Raw genomic sequence first — 20,886 nt, 5'->3', positions numbered from 1 at the left:
AGGTCCTTTTTCAGAATGAAAGGGCAATAATTAAAATATAATTAAAAAAAATTGGGCCACCAAAGTCACACAATACGCTCGGGTCAGAGAAGTGCCCTAAGACCTCTTAGTGAGTATTACATTCTTTGCCGAAGACTATCACAGCTAAACATACCATAGATATTTCTGATAGGTTTTCAAGATGTCGCTTTTCTACATTGTCTCAGGTCTGGGTGTTTGTGCTACCTGCGTTGTTTCTGATTTCCATAACAAAAGTGCTTTAGCTACTTACTTGTGATGTTATCCACATTAATTTGTTTGTTTTTTCGATATTCGTAATCTCAACTTTACAGCACTTGTCACAGAGTAACGCCATCTATTGTCAATTTCTCTTATTACATAGCTCGTGAGCTATGGTTCAATTTAGGTCAATACGCATTGCGCGAGGCATCGTAGTTAGTTTTTATGTCATTATCCGAGAGATGGTGTCACAAAAACTACCCTAGAAACTATTTAAAATTTGCACTATTGCTTCATAAGTCTCAATAAAATAAAAACTCGAAAGCATAAATCTTATTCACGTAATCAGTATAGGTAAATGTTAGACATATTTTATGAGAAATGTATGTTGTTATCTCAAACATTAACTACATTTTTTTAATAAATTAAACTTGTCTAAAACAATAAAAATTAAAAAATTATATATTAACTTGAACATATAAAAAATAACAAAAGTTAGTCACCGGGCGAGATTCGAACCCGTAACACGTTACTCTCGTTACTAGCCGTCCGCGTTTTAACCAGCTGGACCAGACGGACAGTGGCCGGCAACACGAAATTAGCAACCATATTCTGCGTCGAAAGAAAAACGCATGAACTACTACTACAACTAAACCAAACCCAAAAAACCGTAAAAACCCCCATATACCAAATTTCAGCGAAATCGTTAGAGCCGTTTCCGAGATCACAGAAATATATATATATATACAAGAATGACTCGTTTAAAGGTATAAGATACTATAATATATACAACATCTATGCCACAGCTTCTGAAAGAAACCGACGCGATGTAGAATCAAAAAGATTTATTTTTCTTTTGTAATGTAATATGGAAGGAAACTAAGTTTCCTAAGTACCTACATAATAAGATATGGAATGGTGCAATGGGTTTCATAATTTAAAAATTCAGTTTGATCTTCGGTTGTTTCTTTATGTCTATATCTCTGAGTGAGGCAACTAGTAATTATTAGAGATGTGCCGACTACGGTTTTGGCCGACTAGCCGACTAGCCGACTAGTCGGCAGTCAGGTGGCCGACTAGTCGGCCGACTAGTCGGCGTAGCCGACTATGGTCTTCGCCTAAGTTCGGGCGTAATCGGAAACGTTCGGGTCGCCTGATTCGCTGCCGCACGTGGTTGCGTTTTCATGTTTTGACTAGTTTTGTTTACCTTTCCGATTCACTTGTTGCTCCGGTGTGTTATTATTAGAAAAACATACATAACGAATCGTAATTGTTGTTTAAAAGTTTAAATAAACAAGTAGTGATCTTTATAAACATTATGACTAAAAGAAAATCACGCGTGTGGACATTTTTTGACGATGTTGAAGATGATTCAAGTAAAGTGAAGTGTAATCAATGCCAAGTACTTATTTCGCGAGGTGGACTGGGTAAATCGGCAAACACTTCGAGTATGGTGGTTTTTTTATTTTATTTCCTTATTTTTTTGGAAGATCTAGGCAGCCGACTATTCGGCTCATTTTGCCGACTAGTCGCCGACTAGTCGCCGACTATAAATGTGGCCGGATAGTCGGCTTTCCCGACTAGTCGGCGACTAGTCGGCACATCTCTAGTAATTATACTATAGTATAGTGGTTATTGGATCCACACTTGTGAACGGGCCCGACGTTGGGCCCGATGCAAGGATCGTTTCCGTTTTTACATTTAAAATATTCTTAACGATGTTCTGATATTTCGTGAAGCGGAAAACGACCCTTGCAATAGTCATCGGGCCCCGATTGCAAATACCCGGCAATCGTGTGGATCTAATAGCCTCCTAAGGCCCAGCCATTGAAATGAAAAATCCTAAATTTGCCACTAGAATTTGAACCTATAGTGCAGGGAATACAGTTGATTTTATTTTGTTTGAAAATTTAATGAAACAAAGCCAATGCAACTCTGTTCCAATTGAATATGATTTAAATTTCATCGAACTGAATAAGTCCTATAGGTAAGACCTTGGGCCTTACGAGGATAGGAGTAATAAGTCTATAACCCTGTAAAAAAATACCTAAAAGAAACCAAGTTATGAGCAAATTTTAAAGAGTAAAGTTATACCACTGGCCATTTTGTCGATAGAAAATGGCAGAAAATTTGCAAAACGTTGGCTGGAAGAATCAATCTTCCATACAAATTGCCAGAGTCATATACTCTGAATCAATATTACTTAAGAATACAATATTAGCCCTTTTCAGTGAATAAAAATGATGAAAATAAATCATAAAATGAATAAACCGAGGAATAACAAAAATATTACATGCATTTTGTAAAAAATTTTGGAGTAAATTTTGTCTACTGATTTTTATTTCAAATCTCCTGGTTTTTAGTGGTTTTTAGGACATGTATCTTCTGGTTTTGTCAGATTGGACCTGGCAACACTGCAATTGTCGCCATGACATAAATACGATGACATTGACATTTCATCAATTTCATGACAAGATTATTTATATGCTACAGGTTTTACAATCAGTAATGAAAAAAAAAAATTAAAGAGATTTAAAGTTATATTTATTTGTTTTTGTGTTATCCAGGTTTTATTACATTTTAATTATTTGTGGGCCAATCCTCAAATTCCAAAAGGTAAGATGTGAAGTTATCTGTTCCCGATTTTAATTCAACAAGGTGGAAAGGGCCTCCATAATACGATTTAATTGTACTGATTTCAGATGCAATTGACATCGGATCCACGCAGAGCTGACCGCGAGCGTCGCTACAAGCCGCCACCGCCGTCATCAGCTCCTGCTGAGGATCTCACCACAGACTATATGAACATTTTGGGTATGACCACAATAAAAGCCATAAACTTATGATATACTTACTTCATTACCATTACTTCATTTAGTGTAATTTCTGACTTTGAAGATACATTTGTTGGAGATTCGTTTTGTGAGCATAAATAATAGTTAAGAATATGTAAGACTGGCTGTTAATGACCTCAAAAAGACATATGACAAGACAGAATCAGTTGAACTGAAGGACATTTAACATCTCACATAATAATTTAAATAGTTGGTAGTTTATTTCCTGCAGGTATTGTGGGTGTGCATATTGTATTAATTTCATGCATTAATGAATTTTTGATTGCATGATTAGACTGTTGGGTTGATATAAAATCAGTTATCAAATAGCAATGGAGAGTTTTCCCTTCATGACTCACCAGCAGCTTGAACAATAGTGCTAATTAGAAAAATTACTTGCTATCAGTGTGCCCTGTCAACCCTATATCTTTGATATATGTAGGATTTAGTACCTCTACACTACATATTTTGTTTAAGGGTCCCCAGCAAGCTCGGTTCTTCATACAAATGTAACGTAAAACTTTCATTTTAAAACAACTAGCTAGATTGCTCTGAAAATTTGTACTAACAATAGGATAGGGTATATCTAGGGCTGTAATTAGTATGTGTAGCCTCCAATATCACGGAGCAATATAAACTAATTTCAGCCCGAGATATACCTCATGGCATTGTATGTGCAAAGTTTCATTAAAATCCAACACATAGTTTTAAAATAAGAATGAAGCTCTGTTTTGTATAGGAAGGTGAAATTCGGCCGAGCTTGCCGTGGAATCTTAAATAAATATCCCCATACTTTATTGCTACAGGTCAGATAGCTAGCTTTCAGGTGGCATACCTACGTAAATATGTCTTAGATATTTGAGTTGTGGAAATTATAACTTTATTATGGTAATTTAGTAAATTTCAAATCAACATTCAACAATTTGTGGCAAAAATTCCATCTATGATGATTCAACTTAGTTAAAACAGACTAAAAAAAATTACTATGAACTTGGCTCAATTTCAATATCTTATTTAAGGTATGGTGTTCTCCATGTGCGGTCTCATGATGCGGCTGAAATGGTGTGCATGGACTGCTGTGTTCTGCTCCAGCATTAGCTTCGCCAACTCCAGGGTTTCTGATGATACTAAACAGGTGCTTATTAAGTTTATAACCATTTAAAATTAAAGCTTTCATTGTAGCTTGATGGATTATGCATGTAAATTTAGTTACAGCAGAATGTTCTGTGTGTTAGTAAGTCCTAAAAATATATATATTTTTTTTTCATTTGCAAGGTATATCAGTGATTAATATTATTATAAAAACGAAGCTAAAAGCTTGAGTGTCAAAGTTAACATTTTCAGTGCCAATCGCCCCATTTCCAATACGAAATAAACACCCCTAGCATGTTGCATTTTTTTTTAAATCAATTGTGGACAATTGTTTCAGATTGTTAGCTCCTTCATGCTGTCAATATCAGCCGTGGTCATGTCATACCTGCAGAATCCTCAGCCAATGTCACCACCATGGGCTGCCCTCACCACTTAAGTGAACTATTGTAATATATTATTTGTTTTATTATATTGAAATAAAGATTATGATTTGAATTTTAATAATATTTCTTTAAAAATGAAGGTAGTTTCTAAAGTCATATTTTTAACACCTCCCCTCCTTGCATCGGTTTCCTCATCAATCATTATATTCGATGTTTTCCTTCACCGAAAAGCCACTTGTGAGTTTTAGATAAGACTGTAAGACTGCCTGTAGTCATCTATCTATATTTTTCTTTGTAAAAAATAATATTTACGTATTATAGCGTCCAATATACGTCCAATGATGAAAGGCTCTGTCCGCAAGTCTGCAGCTTCATAAGGGAAAACTCAAAAACGGTTCAACGTCAGATCATAGGGTTCAACTATGTTTAGTCATAGGTGAATGTATAATATAGTCTGGCAAACACAACTTGTCAGTAAGTAAGAAAAAAGAAACTACTCTTCCCTTTCTTTGGGTGCTAGTACTAGCGTCAACAATGATAGTATGATGCTCTCGTAGCTCTGTGTGTCTGTGTGTGTGCTCTGTCCTGTGTTGAAATTAGAGAGCCTTTCAGTAGAAAAAGGCCCGAATTTCAAATTTTCTATGGGGCGATACATTTTGCATCTACATTTATTAAATTTGCCGCATTTTTCTAAAGACGGAAACGGCTTAACAGACTATATTTATTGGGTAACATTTTAAAATGAGAGATCCAATCAAATGAAATTTTTGGCAGTATGTTCACCTCTGCTATAGACAAAGTTTTAAAAACAAATTTTGACATTTGACACATTTCTAGTCCTTCCAAACCATTTCCATACGTCGAAGATACGGCGTTTTGCCATCAAATCCGTATGGTTATCTCTTTAAAAATATTAATTTCCGTCTGAAACTTTAGTGGGATTTATTTTAAGTGAATTATTTTAGCGTTTGGTGTTATTTAAACGATCCACGAGGTGAGTTCTTTTAGTATTTATGTTATGTTAGAGGTTAGCCGACAGAGATAAATTATCAAAAATCCACCTGATTTTTAAATATTATTTGAATTGAAGGTTTTAAACTAACTATTACGCATTGTAAGATAAACTTGCAAGTTCTATAACTTTATGTAAAGCTAATATCAGTCTATGCTTGGTTAGGAATACGAGTCCTTATGACCGCAACGTATGCTCCCACTAAAGCAAAATAAAGTTTTTAGGAACGTGTCATTTAAGGTCGTTATAAATTATTAACCACATTTTGTCCCACTATCCTTACTTATTACTGGCTAAAATGCTAAGTTTGAGATGTCACTCTAAAAAGTTATTTTTTCAATCAATATTTATCTTAAGAGTAATAAAGTCTTGAAGGTATGTTTCAAGCAACCTTAGTAAACCCATGAAAACTAGGCCATTCCATCATAAATATACATTATGGTATAGCCCCTTAGATATAGTTGTGATTTGGCCTTACTTTTTAACATGGTCTGTGTTACGGTAGTAGGTAAGCTTTAATATTCTTAGTTGTTACATGTAAAGAAAATTAAATACCTATATTTATTATTTTGATTCCAGGATGCCACCTAAAAAAGTTGAAGAACCTGAAAAGAAACCTCTGATTGGTAGAGTGGGTACCAATTTGAAAGTGGGTATTGTGGGAGTACCCAATGTGGGCAAGTCTACATTCTTCAATGTCCTGACCAAAAGCCAGGCAGCTGCGGAGAACTTCCCCTTCTGTACTATTGATCCTAATGAAAATAAGTATCCAATTTTATTGTTATTTTCTATTTAACTCTTAGAAATACAAACTCTTTTGCTTATTTCAAGTTTGGAATCTATCATTTGTAATCTAATCTATTCTGGAATACAATGTTTCTTAAGAGCACAAAGCAAGAAATAACAAAATAGAACTAAGTAAATGTATAAATTTAAGATTGTTTGTATTATTAATAAAGAGAGGAGAGTAGAATAATTTGAGATTATTAATTGGAGGATTTAACAACCAAAGTCTCCTTTAAGAGCTTACTCCTCTGTCAAAAACCTCTGCTAATGCTCATATGTATTGTATGGTACATCGCTATTTGTATGTTACATACAAATAGCCATACATTTAACATGCCCCTCCACTGCAAATATTGGCAGACTTTTGTACAGAAAATTATAGACATGGCGTCTTCAGTTGCTAAATCCTTCAAGCTTATATGTATAGATATATTTAACTTGAGTATAAGTGATTAGAGTCTGTTTGGAAAGAGATAGATTTCCGCATAGACTCTAGGTCTTAAATCTCTTGACAATTATTAAAAAACAGGTTGCATACTTAATTTGAGTTTTTGAGATCTGACTGGTTGTAAAAGCAATTAAAAAAAATGATTGAGTCAGCTGTCAAATGAAAGTCACTTCAAATATTTATACTAAACATTATTTATATTACAATGATAAGATTTGAAACATTTAAAAATAATTTAGATGTAGATGATAAATCTGGTGTAAAAGATGTTAATATTGATAAAAGTGTTAATTTTAGAGGCTGCATCGATTTAGTAAATAAAAACAGTTCAAGTTACTCCCATGGCACGAAAATTCCACCTCTTGGTGCTGCCATAGTTGGATTAAATAACACTGATGCTCCTCTTCCGGAAAAGACGAAATGTAATAATGCCTGGACTGATATTGATGCTCAAGAGCTCTTCCTAAGCTCGAAGCCTACTTGCTATCTCATTCTTGGTAAGCCTGGAGTTGGGGCATACACACTGGGTGAATCTATATCTAAAAAACTCAATTGCATTCACTTGTGCCCTAGAAATGTAATAGTAGATGAAACAGAACAGAAGACCTCAACTGGAAAATGTATGGACTTTAACATGAGACATAATAAGGTATGCAAGTATGATACAGTTTTTCCAATCATTAAAGAAAAAATGAAATCACCAGCCGTCCAACACAGGGGTTATGTAATGTCAGGACTACCGCTAGTGACTACGAGTTGGAATGAGAAATACCTATTTGGTAGTTTACATGATGAAGATTCATTATTAGAAGCTGATGATTTTCTATACAATGTTATCCTCAATTTAAAGAAAAAGAAAAGACAGAAGAAAGATGATGAAACAGGCACTTCTCTCGGAAGTCAAGCGGAAGCGGAACAAGACACCAGAGAGGAGGAGGCTGAAGAAGAACAGGAACCAGAAGATGAAAATGTAGAAGAAGAAGAAGAACCTCCAGTTGAATTACCAAAATTTTTATTAGAACCATGTTCTGGAATGATCTCATGTAAAAAACCATACATGACCTCTAAAAAAGTTGCATTGCTAGAACAGTTTAAGCAGATTATGAAGTTACCTGTAAAACCAGATGTTGTAATCTATATCACAAGCTCAGATGCAGATGCTATATCCAAAAAACAAAACACTTATTTGAATTATGGAAATGCATGTACTGTTTATAAATCTATCTCTAGTAGAATTGAAGCAGACTTGAGATGGCCCATTAAATGTTATATTAATGAAGACCATTCTAACCAACAAGAAAATCACATTGTTAATTCTAAGTATTATTGTAGACAACCAATGAATTTCAAGGAGAACTCTGTTGAACAAATGTGTAACTTCAGGAAACATCTCCTTACATTTATGGAATGCCAACTCAAACAATTTGAACCTGCAACTATCATTAAACTAGATGGTTGTATTCAGGTTTATCAAATGATGCAACAAATTTCAGAACGGCTTCTCTTCTTGTATATAAAACCAGTTTGTGTCCCTGAACCTATGTATCTTGAAGATCCTTCTGATGATTTGGAGGAATTCTGGCAAACTGTGGAAGAATTGGCTGTCATGCGCAGTAATAATATTAGTTTCAATAGATATGCATCTCTTTGGTACAATAGATGTCCTGTGGAACTCAAAAAAAGAATATCAAAAAGAGGACACCCAAAATTTGCTGTTACTTTCCTGAAACACGTGTATCTTATGTCTACATTACCGTCTATGATACAGTTTTGCAGAAACCCTCGGCCTTTTCTGAAATTAGCATATTTAGAGCCAACATGTAGAGCTATTGTTGTTGGTACTAAAAGTGCAGGGAAAACAATGATCTGTAAATGTCTTGAGTGGCTATTTGACGCACAATACATCAACTTCAACAAATTCTATGAAGAAGAAAAGATAAAGAAAGAAATAAGCACAAAAAGAAATATTTTTTCCGAAATAATTGCAACAATAGAGGACGCGAGATTTGCATTGTGGCAAACTACTGAATTTGAAAGAGTGAAAGATTTAAATGCTTGGTATGACTCAACAATGAAGAATCTCAAAAAATACCTCCCTTTACTAGTTAAATACTTAGCGCATGCAAAGTGCTCCTGTGCACAGGAAAGTGTAGAAGAGGAAGAAAATTCCCCTCTAGACCTGGTTTTCTTAAGCACATTTCAGAAATATCGGAACGAATTGTTGACCCTTCCATTCGTCAATGATGTGGACGACATTAAACGAGCAATTGCTGATAAAGACACTTTGATGAGAAATGGGCCTGATCACTTGATTACCCCAACAGAAAAACCATTATTACCGGTCATGGGTGATGCTGATGTAACAGAAGCAATTAGCGCTTACATTGTAGCAAATGAACTTCAAAAAGACCTTGAACCTACTCCTGAGGAGTTAGTGACTGAATTATGCAAGATTTTGGATAATATTGATAAGGAAGTTGCTGAAAGAACATGTAATGAGAAACAATATGGAAAATGGGTCATTGATGATTTTCCTTCAGATCCAGAATATTGGGGATTTTTAATCGATTCCGGCTTCATGCCTGATTACACTATAGCTTTAATAGAAAATAGAGAAATAGAGGCAGACCTCATGAAAGAATATAAAATTATTGAAAATAGCGTTAAACATTACCAAGAGAGATTTATTTTAGCTGATGATCCATTAATTAACACTAAACTAAAAGAAAAACATCTCCCGTCACCACATTCAGTTGTAAAATTTATTGTTCATGATCACCAGGCCCAAGTTTTGGATGATATTTTTAATGATAGACCAGAAAATGCTATTGAGGTTTCAGACTCAACTGCTGAAATAACTGCATTTACTGAAGCAATTGAAAAATTCCGAGAAAACTGGACTGAAATTCAATCTAAAATAGAAGAATCTAACAAATGCCACGTCGTGGTAGAGCTCGAGAATAAAACTGATGTTTCTATCACAGAAGAAGTGTTATTAAAGTTACGTCAATGTTATTATTTGCCGTGTATTCCTGGCGAACCAGAGGAAATAGAAAATCTCGATGAAGACGACGATCAACCAAAAGATACTAGTACATTTAATTTGCCTTATTTTTTATGTGAAACGAATGTATATTGCCCAATTGCCTATTATGATCATGGCGTATTATGGGAAGGAAAACCTGAATACTCTATCAAATACAACAACAAACTCCATCTGTTCTCGAATGAAAATTGTTTAAATGAAATATTTTCAAAAGATGTTACTAAATATCAGTCATACTCCAAGCCATTCAAACTAATTCCTTGTTTGAGAATTTGCGTAATGGGACGTATTGGCAGTGGGAAGACTACGATAGCAAAATACATAGCCAAAGAACTTGGTTTAATTCATGTCGATTTTGTTGAACTTGTGAATGACTATTTAATACCGCGACATTTTAAGAAAATTGGTCGCAAGTATGAAAACAGCTTCACTGATACGTCAACTGAAGAAGAAAATGCTGTGGAAATACAAATGGGCGAAGAAAACTTAGAAAACCTCGAAGCTGATCTAATGGCAAATGAATCTGAGCTTAGGCGCATGCTAAATAATTATTTTGAGCAAGGAACTCCACTTCTGTCCATATTGTTGCAAAAATTATTAAAGAGAATATGGTTTCAAAAACCATTTTGCTCTACAGGTATTGTGCTAGATGGGTTTCCACGAATGGCATCTGATGTTGAGGATATGGTAGCTTGCTACTGCATTCCAGATCTTATAATTGATGTAAGTACTAGTTCAGACGATGTACAAGCAAGGACAGCGCCTAACATGTACAAAACGTGGAAAGCTCAAATGACTGAAGCTAAACATTTAGCTAAAATGAAATTTGACAAAGAAAAAAGTGAATGGTTGTCCTTTGTAACACAGAAAGTCGTTTGTAAATTAATTTTAGATGATATTTTAAACGCTGCTGTAGTAGAAGATGAACCTGTTAAACCACCCTCAACAGAAAGCAATAAAATAGAAGTTGATACACAGGAATCTGACTTGATGAAGTACTATAACGAGATAGTTGAAGAGTTTCCAGAGCCAGTCGATATAAGCACTTGGGAAAATGCAAGCGACGCTCGAGATAGAATCGAAGCCAGAATAGACAGCATTTATGAGATTGACGACGGAAACATTGAAAGTCTTAGAGACCCTGCGGAAGAACAAAAAATTAAGATAGTTTCTATCGATAATACCAAGTCATTAAATAAAACCCTGCGAAAAGTTTCAGCTCAACTTAAAACCATAAGAAATAGATCCGAATCCTTTTTGGAGCAAACATTTATACTTGATCCAGACGTAGCAGAAAGCCTTCTGTTAGAAGGTTTCTATTTTATTAGCAGGTTTAATCGAATGTGTCCCGTACATATTTTTGAAAATCCTTACACCATAATTAATCCATACAAAGTAATGAAGACTAAAGGTTCGGCTTACACTGTTGCCCATCGTTCTTACATTTATTTCATCAGTGGTAAAACAAATTTGAAGAAGTTCAGGCTTAATCCACTGAAATATATTGTAAACAATAACATAACTAATTTTATTCAATACCCTTTAAGATACAGCATAATTGGACCGCCAAAGTGTGGAAAAAGTGAATTAGCAATGAAATTGGCAAAAAAATATGGATTGATCTGTATTTCTAAAGGTAAAGCTATTCGACATGTATTAGATAATATGCACTGGACCGAATTAGCGGAACAAATGCTAATGCAATTAAGAGAAGGAAAATGTATTGAAACAGGCCTCATTATCAAAGCTGTTCAGATTGTTGCTACAGATCACCGGACAGTTACAAATGGTTGTGTCTTTGATGGCTTTCCTGACAGTGTTGCTGAAGCAATGGGATTGTTAAGTATCGGGCTTTATCCTCTCATAATATTCGATCTTTCTAGTGACAAAATGACGATCCTAGATAATTCACATAATGAGATATATTTAGATATCATAAAGTATAAACCGCCGTATTCACGATCTTTTATTGAAAACAGGTTTATAAGCTGGGCTAAAAACTGTTTAAGTTTAAGGGATTTTGTGAAGGAAGACATTCAAAATATTTATCTCTTAAACGGGAATGAATCCAGATGGCAGTGTTTAAAAGATGCCATCCTCAGAATTCAGTCAACAGCTCTAGAGATTTGTCATTACTTGCACAAAGTTCACTCAGATGTTGTACCTGCTGGCGTTATGTGTGTTTCGAACGAAGCATTCAAACAAAAAATGTCTTGTTTCAAAAACCTGTGTCCCGTTTGTCTTTCCAATAATACTTTGAAACACAACGAATTCCCTGTTGATAAAAAAGGTGTACTGCAGTATAAATACATATATTATTGGGTTTGTGAAGAGCATTTGAGATTGGTTCTTAATAATCCAGACCATTACCTAGCTCATAGAATGATAGAAATTCCAGAAATCCCGGCAGTTGTCAAAAGAATCAATCCTTCACTTGTTTACGAAAATGGCATTTGTATCGTATCCTATGCCGAAAACTTACCAGCACAAAAGATACAAAGAGGGAGTAGTAAGTTTGCAGCTAACTACCACGGACATACTTATCTGTTTTGTTCTGCCCATTGCCTAAAAATATTTTTGGCTAAACCTCAGTTGTATTATAATGTAGTTGTTTTTAAAGATGCAAAAATGTTTCCAAAGCTGTCTCTTAAGAACTTACCGCACATTGGTTACTTAGAACAAACTGTAGGGGACATGATTACCGAAGCTTGTTGTTCAGTAAATGTGCTGAGACCGAAGTACCCAGGCTTGGATATAAAGCTTTCGGGTCTGCTCTATATAGCGCTTTATCTAAAAACGCATAACATATATACAGATAAGAGTTTCCTGCCAAAGTATTTGAGAGCTCTTGAAGTATTTGAAGCTAGGTGCAAATTAATGATAAACGTCGGCTTACGCTTGAGAGCCATGGATAATCCGTTTTCCAAATATCCTATATGTCACCATCCTTCGAAGAGGAAGGTGTCTAAATCTGAGTTAAGGTCTCTAGCTTCCGGTGACAGTCTTGGGGATGCGTTCCAGTCTCTTATCGCTTATGATTCGTCCTAAATTGAACTGTATATACTATATGTGTTCACCTTTTCATAGTTTATACCTTGATATTTAACTAAACAATTATTTTTTTGCTACAGGTGACATGCTAGTTACCCAAGTTGAAGTTGAAATGGTTTTTTCGTTTAATGTTAAAGAAAATCTATTTAATTATATTGTTTTTGTTATTTTGTGGGTAACCTAATATTTAAAGATAATCTTAATATTCCGTGGTTTTCTTTCTGCACATTTGTAAACAATCTCATCACTGGTACGTATTTTTAACTGATGGTATATTTCTGTTGAATTATGGAGATGCCTGACCATTTATTTTCTTTCTGCAGGCAGGGTACCGGTTCCGGACGAGCGATATGACTTCCTCTGCGAGTATCACAAACCATTAAGGTGAGTTTATGATGATCATTCACCTTGCCCATTTCTGTTTGGCCTTTAGGTTGAAAATGCCTATAGGTATTACATTCGCTTCATCCGCCCGTTATATTTTTGCTGTCTATAACAAATACATTACATTTTTCGACGTAATTAATTTAACGAACATAAAGACTAACCGCGGTATAATTAAATCTGCTTTCATTCAATGACTTGCATAGCTTAGCTAGTACTCGTGAATTAAGCTGTATTGGCATTAATTTATGTGATGGGCACAAATATTGTACTTAAGTCATTGATGCTTTTTATGTTTTTAAGATTTTATATACATCTTACATATCGTCGTCTAAGTACCTACCGATAACACTTGCCTACGATCGAGTCGATTTGTGTACCATTGTCCTATAATTCGTATTTGTTTCCAGCAAAGTGCCCGCGTTCCTGAACGTGGTGGACATCGCGGGTCTTGTGAAGGGCGCGGCGGAGGGCCAGGGACTGGGCAACGCTTTCCTGTCCCACATCAAGGCGTGCGACGCTATTTTTAATCTTTGCCGTACGTTTTTTACTCATTAGAATTGCCTTGTTTCCTTTTCAATGGCATGAGGTTAAAAACCATTTTTGCAAACACCAGGCAACTACAGACTATAAAACAACGAAATGACTAATACAATTTAATTAACACACTTATATTATAGTATTTTATGCATCAGTTGTATAAGAAGGGTCAAAAAAGGCGAGTGGCGTGAGTTACAATGTGAGCCGGAGCCGAAGGCGTAGGCGAACATTGTAAAGGAATACGCCACGAGAATTTTTTGACCTACTTATACAACGTTGCATACAATATTTTTCCTACGAGTCAACAAAAATAAATCTTAATTTAGGTAAACAAATTACAGCAAAAGTATATAGCCAAGACGCGCGAGCATACCTTGTTCCGCGCCCGGCCCGCCCCGGGCCGCGGCCGGCCGGTCGGCGACACCTCCTCGTAACTCATGAGGCCCTGGTACTTGCTACTTGCTACATTAATTTTTTGGACAGTTTTTTCTCAATTTTGGCCACCGTAGCCTACGGAGACTAACAAGCAACGCTAAGCGGTCTTCGTAGTCTATGGGTGTTGCTATATTACGGGTGTCACATGCGTGTTTCTGACTTATGACGTAATTATTTTTACTATGCAACCAAATGAATATTTTGTAAGTTGGCATCAATGCACTTAGTTTAAAACTGTATTCGTTTTGGTTTTGTTAGGTTGGTAGCCATTAATCGCAGTAACATTATAGCTTATAAAAGCACAAGAGCTTTTATGAGGAATAGACAATATAGACTTTTCTTGAAATCTTTTATGTATGTTATTATATTCGTGTTAATGAATGCATAAATGACAGATAACAGTAGAGGAGTAGGAAAACTTCATTTATAACTGTTATCAATGTAATAAAATCTTACAAGTCGATTTTGTCCTACTCATAACAGCCATATTGATCTGTATTTGATACTATCGAGCTTGGTACAATCGGCAATAAACAAGTGTTTTAAAAATGAAATTTTTCATTAAGACTTCTTCTGGAGAGTGTATGTGTAGTACCCATTTTTCGTCAGTTACTTCAAAATATTAAAATTGGAGTCGCTTTTCGAATTTCAGGCGCTTTCGATGACGAGGACGTGATCCACGTCGATGGCGAGGTCAACCCCGTACGCGACTTGGAGACCATCGGCGAAGAGCTGCGCCTCAAGGACGAGGAGCAGCTCATGAGCTCGCTCGAGAAGTTAGAGCGCACCGTGTGCCGTGGCGGTGACAAGAAACTGAAGCCTGAATATGTACGTATTTATTTAGCTTTTTCCTTTGTTTTTAATGAATGCGCGAAGAACACGACAACCAAAACGCCGCCTAATGTAGTTTTGCTAACGACGGTTTTACATTGAAGGTGAGTAGTCCATACAACTTGAAAACCATCGGTGAGGAGCTGCACCTCAAGGAGGAGGAGCAGCTCATGAGCTACTCCGAGTGTAATGCAAGCCGCGGCGGCGACTACGAGAACTATTCTGTTACAGTATCTGGTTTTCCCTCACTGTATCATTTGATTGCACATTGTGTAGCCTGAAACGCAACACTATTTAGATTGCAGATACCGAATGCAAGTCTGTATGAACATCAAACCTCGTATAATTTATAATACATTTTTATTGTAGGACGCCCTGTTAAGAATAAAGGCTGTTTTAGTTGATGAAAAGAAACATATACGATTCGGAGACTGGAGTGCAGCTGATGTAAGTATATTCATTTTCATTTATCTATTGCAAAATACAAATGAGACAATTCTACAAGTCATTAGACAGAACCACAATCGACATGTCAGTCATACATTTTTTATTATTAATTTGGTTATTTTATGTTTACAGATAGAAATACTAAACAAATATTTGTTTATCACATCAAAACCAGCGCTTTATCTGGTCAATTTGTCTGAGAAGGATTACATTAGAAAGAAGAATAAATGGTAAGTCGATTTCTAGTTGCCAGAAAATATGCATTTTTCGTAAATAAGATTAACGTTCTTTTAACATTAACATTGCCTTCAGTTTTTGAATTTCGGATTTTCCTTAAATTTAAATTTGAATGAATCGCATAACACACCCCACAATGTTTATTATGTACCTACTTAGCAGCAGGCAGAATTGAGATGTTCGATTGAGCTGAAATTCAGCATTACAATGATGGAGGCTAAATGAAAGGAATCCGATGAAGTATGTAATGAAATAATGTAACGTTCGGCTCATTAAGGCCGCCACCATGAATAGGATATAACAAACAAGCTTTTATTTAACTTGCAATGTATGTATGTATGTTTGTACGGGAAATCTTGCAAGCTAAATTAGACACGCTTCCCATTATTCAGTTGAGCTGAAACATTACACACATGTAAGTTGGGTGACAATGCAATGTTATGGTACACTCATCGTCAAATACTGTGTAGCAGTCAAAGTGGCCAAATAGTTCGGTACACCATACTAAATATATGGTGTATCGAACTATTTGGCAACTTTGGTTGCTATAAAGTATTTGACCCTGACTGTACTATCTAGCGGATCTGATGATGGAGACAGGAAGTGGCCATAGGTTTTGGTTTGTTGGAATTGTCTCCACGAGTACTAGTTGCCTGTTGAAAGAAAAGTACAATCATCGATAAAAGCGATATCAATAATGAAATATTTAACAAACAAGATTTATTAATGTTTATTATTATTACAATATAATTTTGTAGGTTACCCAAACTGAAGGAATGGATCGACAAGAACGACCCGGGCGCGCCGCTCATCCCCTTCTCCGGCGTGCTGGAGACCAAGCTCATGGACATGGAGCCCGCCGAGAGGCAAGCCTTCCTCAAGGAACACGGCATTACCAGGTATATTGACAAGCTATTATTGATAACTCTAAATACAATGATAGCCAGAACTGGCTCCTGTTTCACCACCCTGACTGTAATATGGCACCTGGCAATGAAAAATCATCGTACCTAGTTGATCTAACAAACAAACTTAAGGAATTGTTCGGATTAATCCCTGCCGCTTCTTTTCGCCATTGCCCTACGCGACAACATTTCCATCCTCAATACTTAAATGGTTGGCAGTCCTCAACTGTGCGTTTCTCCAGAAACTTCCTGCCTCGCACAGCTAAATTGTGGAAAGAACTGTCGCCTGCGGTATTTCCGGACCGATACGACCTTCAAACCTTCAAGAAAAGAGCGTACTCCTATCTTAAAGGCCGGCAACGCACTTACAACCCCTATGGTGTTGCATGTGTCCATGGGCGGCGGTAATCGCTTACCATCAGGTGATCCGTCTGCTCGTTTGCCTCCTGTATGGCATTGTCATTGTTAGGTCACAACCACAAAACAAATAGGTACAGAAATCAATCTACATACAAAGTGCGCTCGAGCAACGCACACATAGACACTGCTCACCGACACGATGTCTCGGACTGGTTGAGACTAGTGCGACCGCGAGTGCCATCCGCTTGAGACGCGACTGTGAAATTTTTTATGCAACAATGGTGCAATAAAAAAATTATTATATCTGTTTAGTGGACGGTTGTTTAAATTCAACATTATTCAGAGTTTCAGAGAGGTTAGTAGGTATCTGCTTGTATTTCGATGGTTCGTTTTAACGTTACACGGAACAGTTAGGTAGGTAGGTAAGCGCCCCGCCCCGGCCCCCGAAGCATATATCCAAGATCGTTTTATATAATATTTTCCTATTTTTAATCAGTATAAACGAAGTTACAATTTTTTTTAAGGTCATGGCACCTTACGTAAGTTTGAAAACATGTTTTTTTGTTTGTGTAGATATTGTGTTGGTTTTAGTGCTATTTGATTGGTTTAGGTCTAAAACGGATAGGAGAATGAAAATTGTGTAACTAGGGTAATCCGTTTAGAAGTTATTAGGATTTTCGATAGTGAAAATGGACAAAAGTATGTTGCTGTTCTGCAAACTTTATGTATAGTAGGCAGGTTTATTGTTTTGTTTTGTAGGATACATAAGAATTCGAATTAATTACGCTTAAAAATATTATAATCGTGCATTTCGCCAATGTCGAAATCGTCGTAAGATATTTTCTGTGACAAATTAGTAAAATAACAATGACATTAAAATTAAAATATTTTATTTATTATTAATTTATATTTCCATTCTTCCCGTTTTATTCTCAACAAGAAATTAAACAACTAGATACGAGTGCCACTACCACGATAGTTTTTTGTGGATAAGCCATAGTCGACAACCCTAGAGCGACCGCCGAGCGTAGGTATGAAAAGTGAAGTACAACATACATGTGATTGACTTCTGTACCTATTTGTTTTGTGTCACAACTCAGGAAATAGGCGTATCGACACTTGATATCTGCCTCAAAAGTAAATCGGTTGTTTCTTTTATTAGAGACTTTGTACAACAATATTCTTAGCCTGCTCATATAGTGTTTCATTCTTTCAGTGCATTGGATAAAATCATCGTGGCAGGCTACAAAGCTCTGCAGCTGGAGTACTTCTTCACCGCCGGCGCCGACGAGGTCAAGGCTTGGATCATACAAGTAAGTCAACAGTGTACCGACAACTTTAGTTCTTTAACTGTATATGGGGATAAATTTCCCAGTTTATATACTTAGTCCATTTATTAATAGGGTAGGCACAAAACCTATCAAAAAATAAAATGCTGGATCATGTGTTCCATATATAGTCCCCTTGCTTCATCCTTATACCAACCCAAGGAAGTCGTAAAATTTACACTTACGATTGTTTACTTATGGGTGTAAACTGCAAATTACTCTTAACATCATAATTTAGGTGTTTCAAATTCAAAAAAATATTCTGCGGGTAGATTTTGAGGGCTGTTTCACATGTCAGTAAAACATCTACAGTGGCAGTTATTATCTGTACCCATTTTGTTTGATTGCAGAAAGGCACAAAGGCGCCACAGGCCGCGGGTCGCATTCACACTGACTTCGAAAAAGGATTCATCATGGCCGAAGTGATGCACTATAAGGACTTCAAGGAGGAAGGCTCGGAAGCGGCCTGCAAGTCAGCTGGCAAATACCGACAACAAGGTAATTTGAATCTACTGTCGTAGTGCATAAAGTCCAAAACATCACTAACTGCGGGTTAAATACAAGCAGTTAGTTCAAGGATTCGTCAGGGCCACCCATAGTAAGTGGCCTGCAAGTCTGCCGGCAAATACGGACAACAAGGTAATTTAAATCTAGTACAAAATGCGGGCTATATTCGCATCGACCACAAGAAACTCTTTCTCATCATGGCATCGACGATATCTTCTACTATTTACCGTTACCATTCGCGATGGTATAAAAACGACTGCATACATTTTGGTCCCCTGCTGTTTCCTGAAAATAAATCGTGTCGTTACCGTGCCCGACCACGATAAATTATAGAACTGACCATTTAAATGTTTGGTCACAGAATAAATAATAGTACTACGTACAGAAGGTTCACTGTATAACAAAACCCCTGTTTTGGTATACCGAACGTGCCTAAACGTTGCTGATTGGACCGAACTCTTTCGGAAGGTGTGGGCGTGGCTACCGCTAGGGTTGGCACCGTCCGAAGCGAGTACCATTACCTATTATTATGTTATGTTTAACGTACTAGTTTAACAGATTTTGAAATTTCCTGAAGTAATAATGCATTCGACTGCAGCTGTATTGCAGCACGACCAAACAGCTGTCTGCATTACTGCTGCAAAATCATGTTGCGATATCGATGTTGCTGCCCAAATTTTTGGAATTTGCGGAAGTACTGCAATCGGCAATAATATCGCAGTCGACAGTAGTGTTGCAGTGCAACATTAAGTAACAACTAACAGTGGTCATAAGTACGAGTATGTAGTCTGGGGGCTACCGCGAAAATGTGTATTTGTTTCTGTATCGCTTTTGCATATTTGAATGAGAGAGAGAGCGAAATATATGAACTTACGAAGTGGTTCGCGGCTATAGCCTTGTTTCCTTGTTTGCAGGCCGGAACTACGTGGTGGAGGACGGCGACATCATCTTCTTCAAGTTCAACGCCGGCGCGGGCCTGAAGGACGCCAAGAAGAAATGACGCGACAAGGTCTTACTTCTGTTAGTACATTTCCTGTACTTGAACTTGGTTCTCTATTCTCTATTGCACGTCGCCTAAACATTTTAACATTTTTTTATTTACAAAATAAGTTTTCAATAAGTGAATCCATATTTATATTGATCGTCTATGTAATGTAAAGTAATAAAGCTTGTTGAAGTTTGTAATTTAGCGAGCTTTTATTTATTTAGCTGTTTGTAATCATGGGCCATGGCTGTGGAATTAAATTTTAAAGAAATTTATTGCGTTATTTACAGTTTTAGATTACATTGATTTTTTTTATAAGGCTGATCACATTATGGAACTCAAGGAAATGGGAGCAAAGAAAATTTGAAACAGTGGTGAATTGTTAAAGAAAACTTTGTAGCCACAGTAAATTTGCTGCCATCTTTTGACACGTGATTAAAACTTTTAGAACACCATTTGACTTTGATCCTTATTATTTCATTGCTATATGTTAAATATCAAAAAGTGCCGCCATCTAATAGATCAAAGGCCAAAAGTATGGCGGATCCTTTCGAGCGATGGTGCCACAACCTTTAGCCGATGCCCGGTACATATTTATATTTAACAAAATGAACACATATTTCTAAAAGCTTAAATCATGTGTCGAAAGATGGCAGTAAATTTACTGTAGCTACAAAGTTTTCTTTGACAATCCTCCTCTATTTCAGATTCTCTTTGATAGGAGGAACAGGATCTTATCGGGTTATTTTAAATTGTCCCTACAAGCTCATGAATCATGACTGCAAAGAACAACTCGACAATATAAGTTTTATCACAACACTTTATTAAACAAAATCCCCCGCCGCCTCTGTCTATATGTATGTATGTTCGCGATAAACTCAAAAACTAGTGAACGGATTTTCATGCTGTTTTCACCTATCAATAGTGATTGTTGAGAAAGGTTTAGGTCCATAATTTGTTAAGGTTTTGTGTAACTCGTGCGAAGCCCGAGGTAGTCGCTATAGTTACTGTATATGGATAACCATTTATATTATAGTATTTTTCATATACCCAAAA

The 20,886-nt window shown here is 36.3% G+C and overlaps 2 protein-coding genes across 5 annotated transcripts; both read left to right on the top strand.

Annotated features, from left to right (window-relative positions):
• The first annotated feature begins 2,674 nt into the window (after positions 1–2,674).
• Positions 2,675–4,640, top strand: LOC133521261 (protein Asterix). The gene is made up of 4 exons (XM_061856127.1): positions 2,675–2,835; positions 2,922–3,033; positions 4,073–4,188; positions 4,483–4,640. The coding sequence occupies exons 2-4, from the start codon at positions 2,922–2,924 to the stop codon at positions 4,579–4,581; spliced, it is 327 nt and encodes a 108-aa protein (XP_061712111.1). The 5' UTR covers positions 2,675–2,835; the 3' UTR covers positions 4,582–4,640.
• Positions 4,641–5,345: 705 nt separating this feature from the next.
• On the top strand, positions 5,346–20,030 carry LOC133521258 (obg-like ATPase 1). 4 transcript variants are annotated; one of them, XM_061856122.1, is made up of 11 exons: positions 5,346–5,522; positions 6,120–6,301; positions 13,195–13,255; positions 13,666–13,793; positions 14,883–15,058; positions 15,431–15,508; positions 15,641–15,738; positions 16,504–16,644; positions 18,227–18,323; positions 18,689–18,836; positions 19,760–20,030. In XM_061856122.1, exons 2-11 carry the CDS (start codon positions 6,121–6,123, stop codon positions 19,843–19,845), a joined length of 1,194 nt encoding a protein of 397 aa, XP_061712106.1. In that variant the 5' UTR covers positions 5,346–5,522; position 6,120; the 3' UTR covers positions 19,846–20,030. The 4 variants fall into 4 exon arrangements, with proteins under 4 accessions (XP_061712106.1, XP_061712103.1, XP_061712104.1 ...); XM_061856121.1 differs by lacking the exons at positions 5,346–5,522; positions 6,120–6,301 and adding an exon at positions 6,965–7,271; XM_061856119.1 differs by lacking the exons at positions 5,346–5,522; positions 6,120–6,301; positions 13,195–13,255; ... (6 more) ...; positions 18,689–18,836; positions 19,760–20,030 and adding exons at positions 6,313–7,423; positions 7,625–13,076.
• Positions 20,031–20,886: the final 856 nt, after the last annotated feature.

Source organism: Cydia pomonella, chromosome 9, assembly GCF_033807575.1.
Source record: "Cydia pomonella isolate Wapato2018A chromosome 9, ilCydPomo1, whole genome shotgun sequence".
Classification (NCBI taxonomy): Eukaryota; Metazoa; Arthropoda; class Insecta; order Lepidoptera; family Tortricidae; genus Cydia; species Cydia pomonella.
Note: the sequence above shows the minus strand (reverse complement) of the source record. Positions and strands in the feature narration are given on the sequence as shown.

Bases quoted from the DNA above. Each gene is read 5' to 3' on its own strand.
- LOC133521261 (XM_061856127.1), top strand. From the start codon at position 2,922: ATGCAATTGACATCGGATCCACGCAGAGCTGACCGCGAGCGTCGCTAC. The intron at 3,034-4,072 runs GTATGACCACAA...ATCTTATTTAAG, and splicing joins AGACTATATGAACATTTTGG to GTATGGTGTTCTCCATGTGC. The intron at 4,189-4,482 runs GTGCTTATTAAG...CAATTGTTTCAG, and splicing joins TTTCTGATGATACTAAACAG to ATTGTTAGCTCCTTCATGCT.
- LOC133521258 (XM_061856119.1), top strand. From the start codon at position 6,980: ATGATAAGATTTGAAACATTTAAAAATAATTTAGATGTAGATGATAAA. The intron at 7,424-7,624 runs GTATGCAAGTAT...CTCAATTTAAAG, and splicing joins TTAACATGAGACATAATAAG to AAAAAGAAAAGACAGAAGAA.